Here is a 17531-nt window from a genome sequence, read left to right on the forward strand (position 1 = left end):
CTCTATCTATTGAACCTCAGTTGGTCTTCCCTTACTCTTGTCCTCGCTGACGCCACCCTTCGTAGAATGTCTCTGACTTATCAGTCAAGATTGAAATGACCTCATTCTACATCCGTCGCACGCGTGTGGAATAGTTCGGATGTTTCACAATTGCCCTCGATGAGATCCGGGTATAAAAAGTCATCATTTGACTTGACCTTCTCTTCTCTTTACTTCCTCTTGCTTCACTCGCCTCGACCTCCAACTTCATAACCTTTTCGATGGGACACCCCCAAACCGTTGGTACGATCTGACCAACATGCACTATGCGACTATCAACTGGACTTGCTCTCACGACTTTGGACCTGGATTCGAGCGAGTGGACCGTTTCACTCCCCAGCGAGCCTTTACGATTGCTATCTCTTTTGTTCGTCTTTGAATCGACTGGATTCTCCCGCCTAACCTATGACAACTTATGACCTCATCCATGTCGATCTCCTGGTCGATCTCTGCTTCTCGAGACACTATTTTACCGATCCCGTTTTCCCGCGTTTCTTTGGAATTCGACGGTCACTAGGCTCTTACCCACCCTCAAGTGACAAGACGCACATGCTCGACTCACCTGTACGTCCTTTGCCGATATCTTTCCCCTACCGAACATCGCACATCAACTCGATCCGAGATTTCGAGCGTTCACAGGGCTGATTCCCTCATCCGATGGACTGCAAGGTGGCATCTCTAACCTGCCCCTTATTTTATCGCGATTGTCAGTGCCTTTGATCGATCGAACCTTGTGACGTTTGGACCCTAGGCTACTTTCTGCCCCGATCTCGAAGCCTTTCACGACCAGTTCTATCACCGTACTTTGTGCCGACATCGAGTTGGTTGGAACATTCCCTGCTGTAATGCTCTGTCCTGATTTACGAACAGTTGTCCAGCCGAACACACCTCCCAATGTCTCGAAAGGATTATCATGGCTTGCCCTGGTTTCTACGAATGGCCTTCAAGCATGCTTTTTGCACCCACTCGTATGAAGAGGTCCCTGCTACGAGAGCCAAGAATTCCACCTTGGACCAATGATGAACACACATAGATCACTTTGCCGAAATTGAGTACCCTCGTTCCCTGACCTCCAGTTCATCTTTTTTTCTGTAGTTCTTCGTACTGGTATGCGAGCGCGTTTGACCGGGACATCAAGCATGATCAACCTGCGCCGACGTATTACCACGGAGTCTATCTACGAATACGAAGGAAATCACGATCGTCTATTCGCCGAACAAAACTCTGGAGTCGCCAATCTTGAGACGATCGGTCGCATCTTCTACTTCGACTCGCATGTGGCTGTTTTCTCTCACCAGCTACAATGGCCCCCGATCAAACCAGAACATTGTACCCGTCGAATTCGACCAAGGTATTTGTCACCCTCAATACTGGCTGACTTCGACTACACGATAGATCTTCGTCAAACGCAAGGAGTTTCAACGTCATTGTGAGTATTTTGTGCACTCAGGTTATGACTGGACTTTCCTGACGTCGAGTCCCGGCAGTCTACTCTCATATTTCGCAGGTGAGTCGGCAAGTTCATTCTCAGCGTTAGATCCTCGCTTGCTAAATTCAGGTTCAAGGCTCGAGAGGGATCCTCGTTGGTCCGAGTACATCGCAAACCTGGAAAGCCACCTTCGAGTTGTCAAAGTCTGCTTGTAAGTCATCAACCTCTCGATCGATTCCTGATAAAACTTGTAGCTGGTGATCACTCATATTTCATTTCTGGAGCGCATATACTAATCTTCATTTCCAGCCTTCTCTGTCGCAGCAGAAGAACATCTTTTGGGGTAGCCGTGGTGGTCTTGGTTCCCTTTGGACTGTTCAGTTCTCACACAGACCTCACAGAGCTATGGTTTTGATGCATGCGTCAACAAAGACAAGGTACGTCGGTCAGTGGGAATAACTAGGATGTTATTGCCACTTGTCCGACGTATGTTGGCTTGTTATTCTAAGCTCCACAAATGAAAGAGATCGATACCAACTTGCCTCGCGGAAGAAATTGTACAATTGATCGCACGCCGGAGCACTGAGCTCAAAGGATTGACATTTAGCCAGCTCAGAGCGAGGCACATTTCATACCGCTGCTATTTCATTTGTGTGGTCAAAGAAAGCAAGAAGGTTGAACACATGCTGCGATGATACATAGCGCGTTGATGCTTCGTTCATGGAATCACGTTGGAAGTCACGTCACAGAAGTCACGTCACATATCGTGACCTCCCAATATTGTATTGACCTCACTTCTAGCGAGCGCGCAGCCATGGTGTACCATAATCTCAAGGGTAAGTAGTGCTGACTTCCGGTTTGAAACTCTCGACTGAAGCCCCCAGATAGCCCTGATCAAAGGAATAAGGGCCTGCAAGGTAGATCTTTCAAATCCAAGGTCTTAAAGCCAGCTCAGACCCTTGCAGACGGTCGCGGACGAACGGGCTCTCATCCAGCAAGAATCAGCTGCTATTCGAGCATCGTTCAGGGAGGAAGATGTGTACGCGCGACATAACAACATTGCAAAGCTGCTGTACATCCACATGCTGGGGTCGCCCGCCCACTTTGGTCAAATAGAATGTCTGAAGCTGGTCGCGAGCCCCCGATTCACGGATAAACGCCTTGGATATTTGGGTATCATGTTGCTCTTGGACGAAAATCAAGAGGTCCTCACTCTCGTAACAAATTCGTTGAAGAAGTACGTGTCACAAGTCATGATCCGCCACCTCTGAGTTTACTCCATGTCCTCGCAGTGATATGAACCACTCAAATATGTATGTCGTTGGGTTGGGACTTTGCACGTTCGCAAACATTGCTTCGGAAGAAATGTCGCGGGATTTGGCAAATGAGATAGAGAAGCTTCTGGGCTCAAGTAACACTTACATTCGCAAAAAGGTGCGCCGTACTCCTTATTCGCATCGTGGCTAAGTTTTAAGACTGGAACATAATTCAGGCTGCCTTATGTGCTCTTCGCGTCATCAAGAAGGTTCCTGAACTCACCGATCACTTCATCTCGAAAGCCAAAAATCTCCTCACTGATCGAAACCACGGCGTGCTATTAACAGCAATAACCCTTACCACCGAGATGTGTCAAATTGACGAGAATTGTCTGAATGAATTCCGGAATGTAAGTGTTTCCTCTTCGTGCTGGCAAGCTTGTCATCATAGATTATCCACGTGTTCACAGGCTGTACCGCTACTGGTGCGGAACTTGAAGGCCCTGGTCACCACTGGATACAGCCCCTGAGCACGACGTCTCTGGTATCACAGATCCATTCTTGCAAGTCAAAGTCCTGCGATTGCTTCGTTTACTTGGCAAGGGCGATAGCCCGTGCTAGCGAGACCATGAACGATATCCTGGCGCAGGTTGCAACCAACACTGATTCGACCAAGAACGTTGGGAATTCAATATTATATGAAACTGTCCTGACGGTCCTTGAGATCGAAGCAGATTCTGGTCTGCGCGTCATGGCTATTAACATCCTAGGTAAATTCTTGGGTAACAAGGACAATAATATTCGGTCAGTTACAATTGCTCTCTGAAAGGATCTTTACTCACTTCGCCCAGCTATGTTGCCTTGAACACATTGAACAAGGTGGTGGGAATGGACACAAACGCAGTTCAACGGCACAGGAATATCATTCTAGATTGTCTGCGGGACGGCGATATATCCATCCGACGGCGTGCTCTCGAATTGTCCTACGCGCTGATTAACGAGCAGAACGTGCGGATACTCATTCGCGAGCTGCTTGCTTTCCTTGAGGTAGCGGACGACGAGTTCAAGCTCGGCATGACAACGCAGATATCGCTCGCTGCTGAGCGATTTGCTCCAAACAAACGGTGGCATATCGACACAGCGCTTAGGGTGCTCAAATTGGTGAGTGGGTTCTCAACGTCAAGGGATCTGTTCACTAACGTTCATGGCAGGCTGGAAACTTTGTTCGCGAGGAGATCTTGTCTGCTTTTATACGTCTTGTTGCTCATACCCCAGAGCTGCAAGCATACACTGCGTCCAAGTTGTATACTGCGCTCCAGGATGACATCTCACAAGAGTCACTAACACTGGCTGCTCTGTGGATCGTCGGTGAATATGGCGATCTACTCTTCGAAGGTGGCGTCGTGGATGATGAACAGCCCAAGCACGTCAGTAACGAATCTCGTGTCTGGAATCGACAACTGATCACTTGCTTCTCTTAGATTACCGACAAGGATCTCTTTGATCTACTCCTCACCACCCTCGACTCGCCCTACGCCAATTCCCTTACCCGTCAATTCCTTATGGCAAGTATTACCAAGTTGGCCTCCAGACAGACAACAAGCTCGCCACAACAACAGCGAATTGCCGAAGTTCTTGCCAAGTACACCACCAGCCCAGAGTTGGAACTACAACAACGCGCTGTTGAATTCGCAAGTTTGTTCACCTTGGGCGATTTAAGCAGCGGCGTCCTAGAACGGATGCCACCTCCAGAGCTCAAAGCTACTGTGATGGGCATCGGTGTGTAGATACCACTTGACTTGCGAGGCTGTTCTGACATTTCCCCAGTCAGCGAAAATAAGCCCGTTGGGTCTACGCAAAGCGGGAAGGACGTCCGATCTTCTTGGCGATGAGGTGGCACCGCCGACGCCTGTTGTAAATGGTCAGGCCACGCCCAACAACCAGGACCTCCTCGCAGAGATCTTCGGCAGTAGTCCCGCCGCTCCATCCCCGACACCTGGTCGCACGCCCTCCATTTCACCGCAACCCCAGAAGAGCAGCGTCCAAGATATTCTTGGTCTGTTTGACTCCTCCCCTTCCCCAGCCTCGCCTGCGCCTGCTCCTTCCCCTGCCCCATCTGCTTTCGCCGCCTTCTCTCCACAACCACAAAGCCAGGCTCCTCCCCGACCTTCTCCGCAACAACAGCAACCACCTGCGCCACGGCTAACTTCTTATACCGCCTACGATAAGCATGAGCTCAAGATCACCCTTACACCTCAGACCTTCAGCTGCGCGACCAGGTGTCGTCAATATCATGGCTCGCTTCCAAGTTTCCGGCTCGAACACGGTCACTGGACTCAACTTTCAGGCTGCAGTTCCAAAGGTGAGAAATAAGAGCACATCAACCTTGTTGCGATCCAACTGAGCTGGTTCACAGTCACAACAACTGCAGATGCTTCCCATGTCAAATCCGGATGTCCAGCCAGGTGCCACAGAAACCCAACAGATGCGCGTGATTGCGCCGCCTGGTGTATGTATCCCTTTTTGCTCAATGTTAAAACCCCTTTCTGATTTTCTACAAAAGTCAAATGTACGGCTACGGTTACGTGTATCATATACCCTTGCTGGTCAAGCAGTCCAGGACCAGATAGATTTCTCAGGGTTTCCGCCAGGGTTAACAGGTAGCGGTTAGCTCTTGTGATCAGGATGTACGGTATTCACTATCTAAGTTGTCGTACCTACTACATAACGAAAGTATTTGGAACACACTTGATCAACTGCAACACATAGACAAAATAAATATGACACCGGCTATCATTGACCTTTATCACCGCAAGAACAAGAGGCGACACCTTGGATACAAACGAATTCAGCTCAGTCTTAATCGCGCCGGAAACATGGGTTGCTCACTACGCCGAACGTCCTGAGACCACGCCAACTGTTGAATCGCCAAGGGATCTTTACAGTACACGCGTGAGATCAAGCATTTAACGAGGGAGCGTGCACGTACCATCCCTAAGCCACACGTCTACTGGAGGAGGTTGTCTCTTATCAACAGGGGGATCTCTCAGCAATTCTAAAGTCTTGAGTCGAGGACAACGTTTGATGATAGCAGTGGCGATGTTTCTTTCGGCCTGTGATCCCTCGAGGTCCCGCTGCACTCCCCAGTGGATATGTTCTAGCGCCGGGAACAATGCCACCCATCCAGCTAGTGCAGCAGTGAAACTGGGCGAGGGCAACTCGTTATTTTGCCCCTTCCAGATAATCGTGAGGGACGCAATGGGCGGCATTGCCCTCTCTGGATCTCCGTTCCTTTGGGATAGCAGCCAAGACGTGTGTTCCGTCTTGATTGCTATTGAGGTCACGTAAACTTTGTCTCTGGCCACCATCGCGTCGAGACAGTTATTCAAAGATGAGATGTAGCCATCCGCATCTGGATCGCTGACGGTTATATGTTTCAGAACTTTGAAGCTAGGGTAAAGGCGGAGGATGTGCCCGATGTCAATTTGGAAATCCAGCGAGTGTCCTCAGTTTGGGAAGGGAATTGAGGGTGAGTACCGATCCGTCATAAGTTTCATTATCCTTTAAGGAGAGGCCTTTCGTAGGTCAGTGAGGTGAGTCCGTTGTGACGTCGCAGAAACTGTGTCAAACATTGGAGCGACAGCGAATTGGAGGAAATAACAAATTCTCGAAGATGGCGAAGGCGGAGCATTGATAGGATATGAGTCCACTTCGGCGCATTGCGAAAGCGAAGGTCAAGGGTTAACGAGGTGATGGAAGAATCATTTAGTGTACGAATGGTCCATGTGCTCATAAATGGTGCGAAGAAGTAGTCTGTTGAGAGAGTGATCGTTTTCAGTGTATTGAGGGAGGGCGTTATTGTGATCCAGTAAGCCTCATCACGACGAAACACCTTTCTACAGAACCTGATAACACTCTGCGGGATAATAAGCGATCGGTATTAGGGAGAAGAAGGGGGAGAAGACAGTAAACTTACATCCACGGTGCTGACCACGCCTTCTAAACGTAAAGTGCGAGTCAGATCTGTGACTCTTGGAACCCATGCTCTATCTGTATGTCCGCCAGTTATGACCATGTCTTCGCACCCCTTCTGCTTGATGACGATCATTAGATCTATGAGTCCGAAAATGACATCTCTCGTGTATGGCTCCATCCCACGCCCAAAGCATAAGTGGAGATTGCGGAAAGGCTCCAACTTAGCAATGAAGCGTATAAGATATGCCAGTTGATTGATATTATTGACAGTGCAGCAGACAGAATGACACTTCTTCACCCAGAGTGCCAACAATAGCCCGCGTAATGCAGTTATAGATGGCTGGGAGATATTGGCAGGTGCATTCGTAGGAGCATTGACGCCTGCGAACCGATCAAAGTAGGCAGTAAGTGCAGCAAAATGAAACTGTTTTGAGACCCTGCAAAGTACGAGGAGTTCGTTATTTGCCAAGTTCCTTGATATAAGGCATAGGAGCTCGCTCGGAAGGTCAGAAAGACAGTACATCGTTGCGGTTGCGGTTGCGAACATAGCCGCACAGCTGCAGACGGCAGCAATGCATCACAGCCACAACACGGTCTCCTGTGTCATCCAAGCACCGCACGCATTTTGGACGGCTTCCAACGAAAAGCTGGACGTCAAGTAGCTTCTCAGACTATTGTAAGACCATTGTCATCTTTTGATATATCTAGTCACACCACAAACGCCTCGGGAGGATGGATCCAACACCGATCGCAATACAAACCATTCCAGCCATTAACCAATACACCATATTTCCACCGAGGAGTTGCTTCTCGATACTTAGTGAGTAAGCAGAATTCGCCAGCGCTGGCCCAACAGCGCGTGTGACGGATACCACAGTCTGCGCAAGCCCATTTGTTGCACCGATTGACGCTCGGTTTGGCGCAGATGCATTGATGTACATGAATACGACACCTGTGCGAGTAACTTGAGCATTCGTCCTGATCAGACTGACGGTCATGCGCACCATAGGCGGAATATGAGATTACAAAGGCGAGGAGCTGCAAGCCCACCAGGAGGTAAACGAAGTAGCTCAGTCCCTGTGCTTTGGCTGTGGAACTGATGACCGGGAACAGTGCAAGCATCGGGAAGCAACTGAAGACAGAGAAGAGATACAGATTTCTTCCTCCTAGCCATTCGTGCAACCGCACAAAGAATAAGGCTTGGAGCACTCCGTTCAGAATACCAAGCACCGCCAGAATTATGCCAATGGCTGGAGTATCCAGTCCAAGGCCACCCATTTCAATAGGTGTAGCATAAAATACTGGTTGGACAGCACGAAACGAGATTTCGACCAGAGCGATGGCAGCGTAAGCGCAGGTTGCGATGACCACCCGTGTCACCAGCAAATCGCGAAACGGCAATGGCTTAACTTCTGGTGCGAAGTCACAATCCGATAGCATGGTCCGTGAAGCAGTTGTTTCGCTCTTTTGCAACCCGAGAAATAGAGCCAGACTAGTGCTAGGTTTTGTGCTCTGTGGAGATGGTCAGTTTCCAAGTCAACTGCTCGGGCGGTTTGACAAACCTCGCGGAGAAATAAGAATGTAACGCACCACCATACAATCGCTAATGTTCCTATCACGGCACAAGGAAGGAAATAGGGATACGCCCTTAAGAATTCAAATCTCTCAAAAAGTTCCGGATACCGGACTGTTGGGTGTGCTAGAGGTCCGCCAAGAAGAGGCCTGTAAAGTCAAGCTTTCAATAGATCAATGGTTCGTATGGAGCAGCCATGAAGACCCACCCCAGAGCGATACCAGTCTGCCAAGCAAACGGAATATATCCATACGCCCGAGGCATGTTTGTGGAGTCCGTGATATCTGCGATCATGCTCTTCATGACTACCACGTTCCCATTGAGCGCACCACACAGACAACGGCTTGTATTTTCAATAAGAATCGATTACGAATGATAGGTCTTGCATACCTTAAGATGACACTCCAAAAGGTTCTTGAGAGTCCAAAAGAGTACATAGAAATAGAGACGCCCGTGAGACCAATCAATAAAATCGGCTTACGGCCGACAACGTCAGAAAGACGGCTCCAATGAAAAGTGGTTAATGCCTCAGTTGCAAAGAAAAGTGATTGCTGCATGTATCAGACATTCGTCAATAAGTTTATCAAAGATGATGAGCGTAGTGGCATTGTGTACCAGCAGGCCAACATAAAATCCGACAAGGGCTTCTTCGCCATTGGTAACTCCAATGTCACGTATGAGCTGGGCGTCTTTCTGTCATCGATCACTTTTATGCAATGCAACCAGGTCCTGACCTGTGGTGCAAACGGCGAGATGACCTGCGAAGTCATTGGTTCTAGGACTTGAAGTGACAGTATAATAGAAAACTGTCGCCACGGGAGAGGTGTGATGCCTATCACTGCCGCCTTGGGTCGGGGTTCCACATACTCACTAACACGCAGCAGAGGAGTCTCTTCGTCAGCGGTTTCATGGGACATAGTTGCTGTGTTCCAAAGTTCGCATTTGACATTGTAGCTTAAGTACAAGTACTTCCCTGGTTCTGACACTCGTGGGGATAATGGAGTATAAAGTAACCATACCGTGGATGTCGCTGCGCCCTGCCAATTGGAAAAAGTGGCACTCTTCGGTTGAAGATCCCGGGTTCGGAAGTGTTCCTCAGGCGCCACAAAAAGCATTTGAACCATCAAAAGAGGTCAACAGACTTGACTGGGACCCCGGTGCCCTGGAGAGCGAGAGCCTGTGTTCAAGATAGGACGGTTAGCTTCTATGTTCCCACCAAAATCGGACCTGCTGACCAGTTAGCGATTGAAATCGCATCCGCCAAACAAAGGTGCCCTCTTTGTTCTCAGTTAGCCGTACATGCAGCGAGGCAACAAGACACCTACGCATCACAAAATATACCGGATCCCCCAAGATACTGAGGATGCGGAGTTGACTGTAGCCGGTCCAACGGCATGCACATAAACGATCATCTGTTGAACGCAATGCCTGCCATAACTTGAACAACATCAGGAACTTTATTAGTGAGGGAATGATGACAACAAACTATATGCGAAACGCGCGCCGCTCAGAAGAGAAGAGTAATGTGTAATCCCACTAGATAATGCCACCAGAACTAGCGAGCGTATTGAATACCGATAAGAGAGGTGCCACACGCAGAGCGCTAGCCATAGCGAAATGCCAAAGATTTTCGCACCCATAATGACATGAAGCTTCTGCCAGGATAGTCGGGGTATTGAGCCCCAGATCGCCCAGTAAAATGGGAGTAGCGTTGTACGATGCGATGCTAATAAGGGAAAGGGCGTAAAATCCGTGACATTAACCAGCCAAACGTTGGAGTAGGTGGCCAGGGAAGGAGGCAGGGTAAGAGGCGAAATCTGCAGCAGTATAGTCCTTCAACTCGGGTCTTGTAGCATAGTTGTTCGATCCTTCACATCTACCAAGATACACCATGGGCTGGAGAGCAATAAGACCGCTAGTCGGCTCCGAATACAAGCAGGATAAGGCATTTGCAGACTTGGAGATGCGGCACAGGGCGCAGGGCCCCCCTAGACTAGTCAGTATTTTCCGACATAGGGTATAGATTACCCCAATGGGCATTAATTCGCATATTCAATTCTCGCGGGCAAGGCCCACAGACATTTGTGCCCGTCCGTCCATGGGATCGTGCTCTCCTCGAGCTGCCTGGTCCTGCAGACGATGCGCGAGAAAGACTGGTCCGACCCTGGGTCTCCTTTACATGTTTCCTCCAGCGAGTCTCTTGAAAACGACCCATTTGATTCGGAGTAGAGTGAGCGAGCGTTGCAACTAGTAGTAGTTCACCTTGGACAGCCTTTCGGCGCATTCTTGCTAGCACAGCAGCGTGGTGGAGAATACAGGAGAATCGCTTTGGATCACGATATTATTGCACAATGTCAAAGACGTGGCTTCTGTCAGTGTTAACAACATGATGGACATCGGACCACTAGAGATGTTGTAGGTGTATCGCATACTAGTATATATTCAGGATATATGTTACTTTCGATACTAATACTTATTGCATTCGTGTCACTGTCAATTCGGTGAAGTCTAAGTTCTCTATCGAGAGTCCCTCGTAGTACTTATTAAATGTCCCTTCCATCTGACGCCACTCCAAATTGCATGGACTGAATGATTCCATCCTAGACTTGTATCTGCCTCCCGAGCGGCGCTTTCGCCGAACTTTGAACTGGCCTTCGGAACGAAAGCGATCTTGGAATTTCTGACATGATAACTGCAAGTGACTGGTGCAACCCCACTCGATCTTTGAGGGGAATTTGTATCTTCGGGGGCTGATATAAGTATCAGAGTCAAATAGAGCATAACCATAAATACGGCTCACACACCTTAAGCTTGGTGGGTGAGTGACAAAATTACTCGTCCCAATGCATGGCGGAAGGGACCCAATAGGCTCGCCCGTAGTGCTCGTCTTGAGAATCGAGCCAGCAGAGTCCGTCTCGAAGAAGCATATTCTCCAGAGCAGCTCGAGCACGGTCTCTTGTCCATCCTCGACGGTTCTCCAAGATTGCTTCAACAATCCATCCACCTTCTACTTGTGCTTCTGCAAGAACCACAGCCTGATCCGCATCGAGTTCCTTGACCACGCTTCTCACCATCTTCTTTCCACCGCCAACGTCAAGCACTTCGTATCCAGCGCCGAGCGGTTGGAGTGTCTTGATGCTTCTAATGACGTCTTCCTCTGTAATGACACCACTAGCATCCTCGCCGTTACGTAGCTTGCTGACCATACAGACGAGCTCCCCCATTTCTATCACGCCCCCGTTCCTTTCTCTTGTGCTCACGCACACGTCTACTATCTGAACTCCCAGCTCATATTGCCAATCGCCCATTCCAAGCATCTCCGCCCACCAGCCGCCTTTTCTTGGTCCAGCGAGCGGGTCCACGCCGATTGATAAGCACATCTTCTGAAATGCATGGCGGAACGCTGGATCGCTACGAATGGAATCTCTGTGTGTCGTTGCAAAGTGCGAAAGGGCGGTTCGGAATTGTGTCAGTTGCGATTGCAGATGATCGACCTGGGTTTTCGAGAGCTCTGAAGATAGTTCTGCAAAACGCTGTGATACTTGTTCTCTATCAAAGGCAGCAAGACCGACGCCGCGATGCATGATGTTGCTGACGGTTGGTTGCAACTTGAAAAGCTGTCAAACGTGACCTGCATGTGATTACATGATGACAGAGATAAGATAAGATCATAATTTGATTAATGTCTCCGTGCTCTCAATGTCATATTAAGTCTGTTACTATGTACTGCTTGTCCAAGCTAGAGGGCTGTATGATAACACAGGATCTGGGCTCCTAGCGCCAGGTACTGTTGCAGGGAATTAGTTGCAGGTCAATCCATACTTACAGTGATCTTCAAGATGTGGCTCGGCCGTGATGATTAGTGTCCCAGAACTGTTTGATTATCTTGGGGAACTTGTAGTCGCCACATCGCTCACACACTAGCAAGTCGCGTTTTTCTGGGTTTCGGAATAATGAACAGAGGCGAAGACAATAAATGTTCGAGGGTGTCGGGAAGAAGGGGGTCATATTTACAGTGACACTGTAATATTCCAAACTATATCAGGAGGACTCTATACACTGGCTGGTGGGAAGGGAAGTAAACCTGAAACCTAATTGCAAGCCTTCATATAGTAAAGTTGATAGACTGCACACTGCAGTTTGTGGTCCTGTCATATACCTGATCTGACCGCTCTGATATTGATATCCGCTCCACTTTCCGACCCCCTCTGCTCCATCCATCCTCCGCTCCGTCCAATCACAAGTCCGCATTCTGCCCCTACACTTCCGCTCAACTGCTCGACCGGTCCCCTTCCATAACCTCTCCATTCAACTGGACCTCTTTCCCCTTTTAGATATATACTTCCCCCTTTAGTACATAGACCCTTACTTCCGGATGACCGGTAATTCCTATTACTGCTTGATCACTGATCCGACACGTACATATTGATATCCACTCTGACTTATGTCTTCGCCTATGTAAAGTACTTACAAACTATATCCTTGGTACATAGCTTTACTACATAGTTATCCTGATCACTGCCTCATACATAGAAGTATATAACATATCCTGTACTTAGATATTTTCCTCAGTCTTAATATTACTTGTCTTCTCACAGTTACATCTTGTGAGAATTCTCAGTAGGACCTTGCCTCCTCTGGACACAAGTCTCAACTTGTTGTCACCTCCGACCCTCTGACCCTCCGCTCCAACTTAGAGCTGTGCTCTAAGTCTTTCCCTTATACTCCGCCCCTATCAAATATTCTCCCTTGTCCCTCCACATTATCCTCCGCCTTCCCCGCCCCTACCAAACATTCCCCCTGCTCCTATCCACCCTCCGCATCACTCCCCGCCTTCTCCGCTCCGCTCCTAGTCGGCCCGCCACTAGTAGCTCTTACTCCCTGACCCTCAAAGTGGACCAAAGCAGTCCACTCGTCCTATCGTCGGACCCGCTCCAAATTCGGGGCACGTACTTGGCTAAGGGCGCAGCACAAGAGCTGAAGCCAAGCCCCGACCCCTCTGCTTCCTGAGCCTGTTACGAACTCAGTTGGTTCCGCACTAGATACCCTCAAGGAGTACCGATCTAGTGTTGCATTGGGTTTCAAGGTGAGACTACTAGATGGAGAGTCTAGTAGAAGATAGTGTAAATGTGATAGAAGCGGTGAGGCTTGCTATTTAGCTGTCGTGCTATCCCTCTGTCCTGAGGCTTTAGGCATGATACTGAGTAGATTCAAGTTAAGGACTACTACAGCGTATGGAGTCCTTTATATACGAAAAGCAGAAGATACCGGTTGAACGGTAAGGGTCAAAGGTAATACCGACAATGCGGTAAGGGCATAGGGTGTGAGTCAGAGATAACAGATAAGCCAGATAGTGCGCAAGAATGATCAGCCAGCATGGATAAGCCAAGTGAACGGTAAGATGGAAGTCGCTTTAGCGACAGATAGTGGGAATGAAAAGATAGGCAAAAGAGAATAAGCTAGTCTGAGGGGCTTACATAACGTCCCTGTAACATCACCTCCCGTTCTACGGATGAAGTCACCTGGCTTCATGCGTCAAGGCGGGCATCGTCCAAGAAAACATCGTCGATGTCTAAACCTTCGATCTCATTAACTTCGAGTCTGCGGTCGTCTTCATCGTCGCGGTCAGGGATAATACCTTGGTGGGCGTCATAAAAGCGTTCAAGACGTGTGAGTTGTGCGTGGAAGTTAGGGTCGGAACGACCGCGGCGAAGAATAGTGCGTCCATTAAGACGTGGGCAGTATGAGGTGAAATGTCCTGGGGCGAAGACCCCGCAGATACGACAGAAGTACTGATGGCAATGACAATGTTTATGGCCATATCATTTGCAATTGCGGCAAATGAAGTTGGCAGGGTGGGTTTGCTCTGTTTCAGTAGCTTCGAATTTGGCACGATGGATGCGATCTGCGGTAGTAGTCATGACTCGTTCTGGTTCCCCTGTTTCGACGTTGGGCGCTATACCATGGAAGATGGGAGGGTATTTAACTGATAATGGTAAGCCAAGTGAAAGGAGCATGGTTGTTCCGCGGTTATGGCGATTTTGTTTACTAGGGGAGGTGGCACGGCCGGTTGGCTCAGGGACATTTAATGGTTTTCGTTCAGGAGTTTTCGGAGTAGGAGGTGGGGAGTAATGCATTATGGACGGTGTGGCAGTTCCGTCTGCTTCCAAGAAATCTCCTTCAAACTCGCTCTCTTCAGCGATGAGATTAGGTAAGTTTTCTGCATCAGCAGGGGGTTCCGGGGTTTCAGCGCGGGGTTCTGTGGGTATGAATGGTACTAGCTCGATGTTTTCTTCATCGAGAATGCTCGGTAGGATGGGGGATGGTGTAGGTTGTGCTACAAACTTGCCGTTGTTGATCTGATCAACAAGTTTGCCGAACTTCTTCGTGGCTAGGAGTGTCATGACGGCTGTTTTGATTTTGGTTTGTGCGTAGTGAAGGGATACTGTCCCGAATGTTCCACATTTGCATCCTTGCATGTCGACGATACAGGCGGTGAGGGTATCTGCGGTTCTGAATGCTGCAATGAGTTCGAAGAGGATGGGGTCGTTACGGGCGATGATGAGGTTGTCGATTTCTATAGCGTAGCGGCTATCTAGGATGAGTGCCTCCCAGAGGGCTTTGTCTTCGTTTACGGGTGTCAGATGGGGGTGGGAGGCGAAGAAGTTGGAGTCGTTTGATGAGTTAGACATGATGTTGGCTTAGAGAGTTGTTTTCTTTGCTTCTTTGCCAGCGAGTTTTCTTTTATACGTTGTCAGGATGTCGGATGAATTAGTCAAATCTGATTCGGTTTGCCAGGAGTTGTCCGATTCAGGATATCCTTTCCATGATACAAGGTATCGGCGGTGATTACCCATTCCTTTATGGGCAAGTATCACTTCTATCTCGTATTCTTCTTCGCCATTGACTACATCAGGTGGTGGTTCTTCGTAGTTCGGGCCGTGAACTTCGGTTTCGTGATAGGAGGATAGTTCGGAAGCATGGAATGTGGAGTGAACTCTCCAGGTTCCTGGGAGCTTGATTTGAATGTGATTGGTGATAAGACTTCTTCGACGGTGAATGGTCCGTATCTTTTCAGTGCAAGTTTCTTTGATGGGAGTTTTGTTAATAGATGAGCTGCGGATAGCCAGACCTTGTCCCCTTTCTTCCATGGGGTATACTTTCTTCCCTGCGTCCTTTCTCCCATTCGCTGTTGAGCAAGGGCGTGGCATGCCAGTGCTTCTTCTCGGATCTTTCCAAGATATTTCAGTCGTTCTTCTGCTGCTGGTACCGAAGCTTCAGGGAATGCTTGGGGTAAGCTTTTCGGTTCGTACCCCATCATCAGGGCGAAGGGTGATGTATTTCTGGCAGAATGTTTCCTTGAGTTGTGGACGAATTTGGCCATTGGCAGATGTTGCGACCATTTGGCTGGGGTGGTGCGGCAGTAGATTCTGAGGTAAGTTTCTAGTTCTTGGTTGAGTCGTTCTGTTTGTCCATCTGTCTGTGGGTGGTAAGCTGTGGAGAGGGCTACTTGGTAATCTAGAATCCGTCCTAATTCTTTGGCGAATTTGGAGGCAAATTGTAGTCCTCTATCAGAGATGATTTTGTCATAGAGGCCGAAGCGTGTGAACACCTTTTTAAAGAAAAGGTTGGCAACGCCTTCCGCGGTGATGGTTTTCTTGCATGGACACAGAATTGCCCCCTTCGTTAGGCCATGGTCGACCACGACCATAACAGAATCGAAGCCATGGGACGGGGGAAGGTCAGTGATAAGGTCAACAGAGACCTGTTCGAAGGGGCGAGTGGCGACGGAGGGAATCGGCATCAGGGGCGGGGGTGACGGGGTGGGTATCGGCTTTCATTTGTTGGCAGACGGCGCACCCGGCGACATAGTTGCGGATGTAGGTGCCCATACCGGGCCACCAGTAGGATTTCTTCACATTCCATTCAGTGATAGTGCGGCCGGGATGGCCCACAGTAAGGTGATCATGGTGGAGGGCGAGGACCTTGTGGCGAAGATCAACCGGGACGTAGGCCCGATCTTTATAAAATAACACGCCATCGGTGAACGCCCAATCGGAGAGGGCAGATTTGATTGGAGGGGTGCAGATACTGCTCAAAGCCTGGAGGGCGGTCTGGATTGTAGAGTCAGGCGCCGACTCAGTCAGAGTTTTAAACTGGTGTGCGAGCACGCCATCGACCAGGTGGACGAAGAGAGAGTTGGGGAGTAGGGTAACATCGGTGTTATCAGGATCACCGACAACATGGTCTGGTCGTCGTGACAGAGCATCCGGGGCGGCAAGCTTGGCGCCAGGGACATGGTGGAAAGCGAGGTCGAATTCACTAAGAGTGAGCTGCCACCGGGCTTGGCGACGTGTTAATTGCTGTGCTGAGCGGAAATAGAGGAGATTCTTATGGTCAGTAAAGACAATAACCGGGTGGGGGTTTTCCTTCTAAGAAATGCCTCCAACTTTTGAGCGCGCGTATTACGGCTAAGAGTTCTTGGTCGTAAATCTGGTAGTTCCGTTTGGCGGCATTGAATGATTGGGATAAGTACCCGCAAGGATGGTAGGCGCCATTTTCATCAGTCTGTAACAACACAGCACCGGTGGTGAAGAGTGATGCATCAGTAGCGAGGGCAAATTGTCTAGTTGCGTCAGGATTGTGAAGTACAGGTTCTGTGAGGAAACTGTTTTGAGTTTGTCAAAGGCGTTCTGGCACTGATCTGTCCAGTGAAAGGGTTGATCTTTCTTTGTGAGGTCGATCATGGGTCATGCGATATCCGAATAATGGGCGATGAAGTGCCTGTAGAAATTACAGAATCCGAGGAAAGATCGTACATCTTTGACAGTGTTTGGCGTTTGCCACTGGCTAATGCCTTCTAATTTTGCGGTGTCCATTGCAACCTTGCCCGGGCGGATGATCATGCTGAGGTATTCTACTTCTTGAGCATCGAACGTACATTTCTCCGGTTTAAGGAATAATGTTTTGGTTGTGTAGTTTCTGTAGGATGATTTGCGTTTGTTTTGGTTTTCTTCTAGCGTGTTCAAAAAGATGAGTATGTCATCCATGTAGACAATCAGCCATCCGGCGGCGATTTCTTGTTTGACTGTTTCATTCATGTAGGCTTGGAATGTTGCAGGCGAGTTACACAATCCGAAGAACATGACCTTTGGTTTTGAACAGGCCAAACGACATGGAGACGGCGGCTTTCCATTGATCGTCAGGGTGGTATTAGGATTATTGTTATATCCAGAATCGAATATCCATCTTGGTGAAG

The 17531-nt window shown here is 49.0% G+C and overlaps 3 protein-coding genes across 3 annotated transcripts; 1 reads left to right on the plus strand and 2 right to left on the minus strand.

Moving 5' to 3' along the window:
* Nucleotides 1-2282: 2282 nt before the first annotated feature.
* Nucleotides 2283-5664, plus strand: EDB91DRAFT_1314520 (adaptin N terminal region-domain-containing protein; the record flags this gene model as incomplete). Its single annotated transcript, XM_041325151.1, has 16 exons — nucleotides 2283-2304; nucleotides 2357-2385; nucleotides 2434-2705; nucleotides 2761-2902; nucleotides 2961-3134; nucleotides 3195-3230; nucleotides 3256-3313; nucleotides 3336-3528; nucleotides 3576-3885; nucleotides 3936-4151; nucleotides 4206-4503; nucleotides 4552-4595; nucleotides 4618-5005; nucleotides 5034-5086; nucleotides 5141-5233; nucleotides 5288-5664. The coding sequence occupies 16 exons, from the start codon at nucleotides 2283-2285 to the stop codon at nucleotides 5393-5395; spliced, it is 2436 nt and encodes an 811-aa protein (XP_041172054.1). The 3' UTR covers nucleotides 5396-5664.
* A 1739-nt stretch (nucleotides 5665-7403) lies between these two features.
* EDB91DRAFT_1060813 (major facilitator superfamily domain-containing protein) lies at nucleotides 7404-9189 on the minus strand (the record flags this gene model as incomplete). Its single annotated transcript, XM_041314378.1, has 7 exons — nucleotides 7404-7651; nucleotides 7704-8211; nucleotides 8262-8421; nucleotides 8481-8615; nucleotides 8663-8823; nucleotides 8888-8953; nucleotides 9007-9189. 7 exons carry the CDS (start codon nucleotides 9187-9189, stop codon nucleotides 7404-7406), a joined length of 1461 nt encoding a protein of 486 aa, XP_041172055.1.
* Nucleotides 9190-10802: 1613 nt separating this feature from the next.
* Nucleotides 10803-11914, minus strand: EDB91DRAFT_868859 (EAP30/Vps36 family-domain-containing protein). The gene is made up of 2 exons (XM_041328660.1): nucleotides 11077-11914; nucleotides 10803-11022 (listed from the first exon to the last, which is right to left on the minus strand). Exon 1 carries the CDS (start codon nucleotides 11854-11856, stop codon nucleotides 11104-11106), a length of 753 nt encoding a protein of 250 aa, XP_041172056.1. The 5' UTR covers nucleotides 11857-11914; the 3' UTR covers nucleotides 10803-11022; nucleotides 11077-11103.
* Nucleotides 11915-17531: the final 5617 nt, after the last annotated feature.

This window comes from Suillus paluster (assembly GCF_016628075.1).
Source record: "Suillus paluster strain FC165 chromosome Unknown EDB91scaffold_89, whole genome shotgun sequence".
NCBI lineage: Eukaryota > Fungi > Basidiomycota > Agaricomycetes > Boletales > Suillaceae > Suillus > Suillus paluster.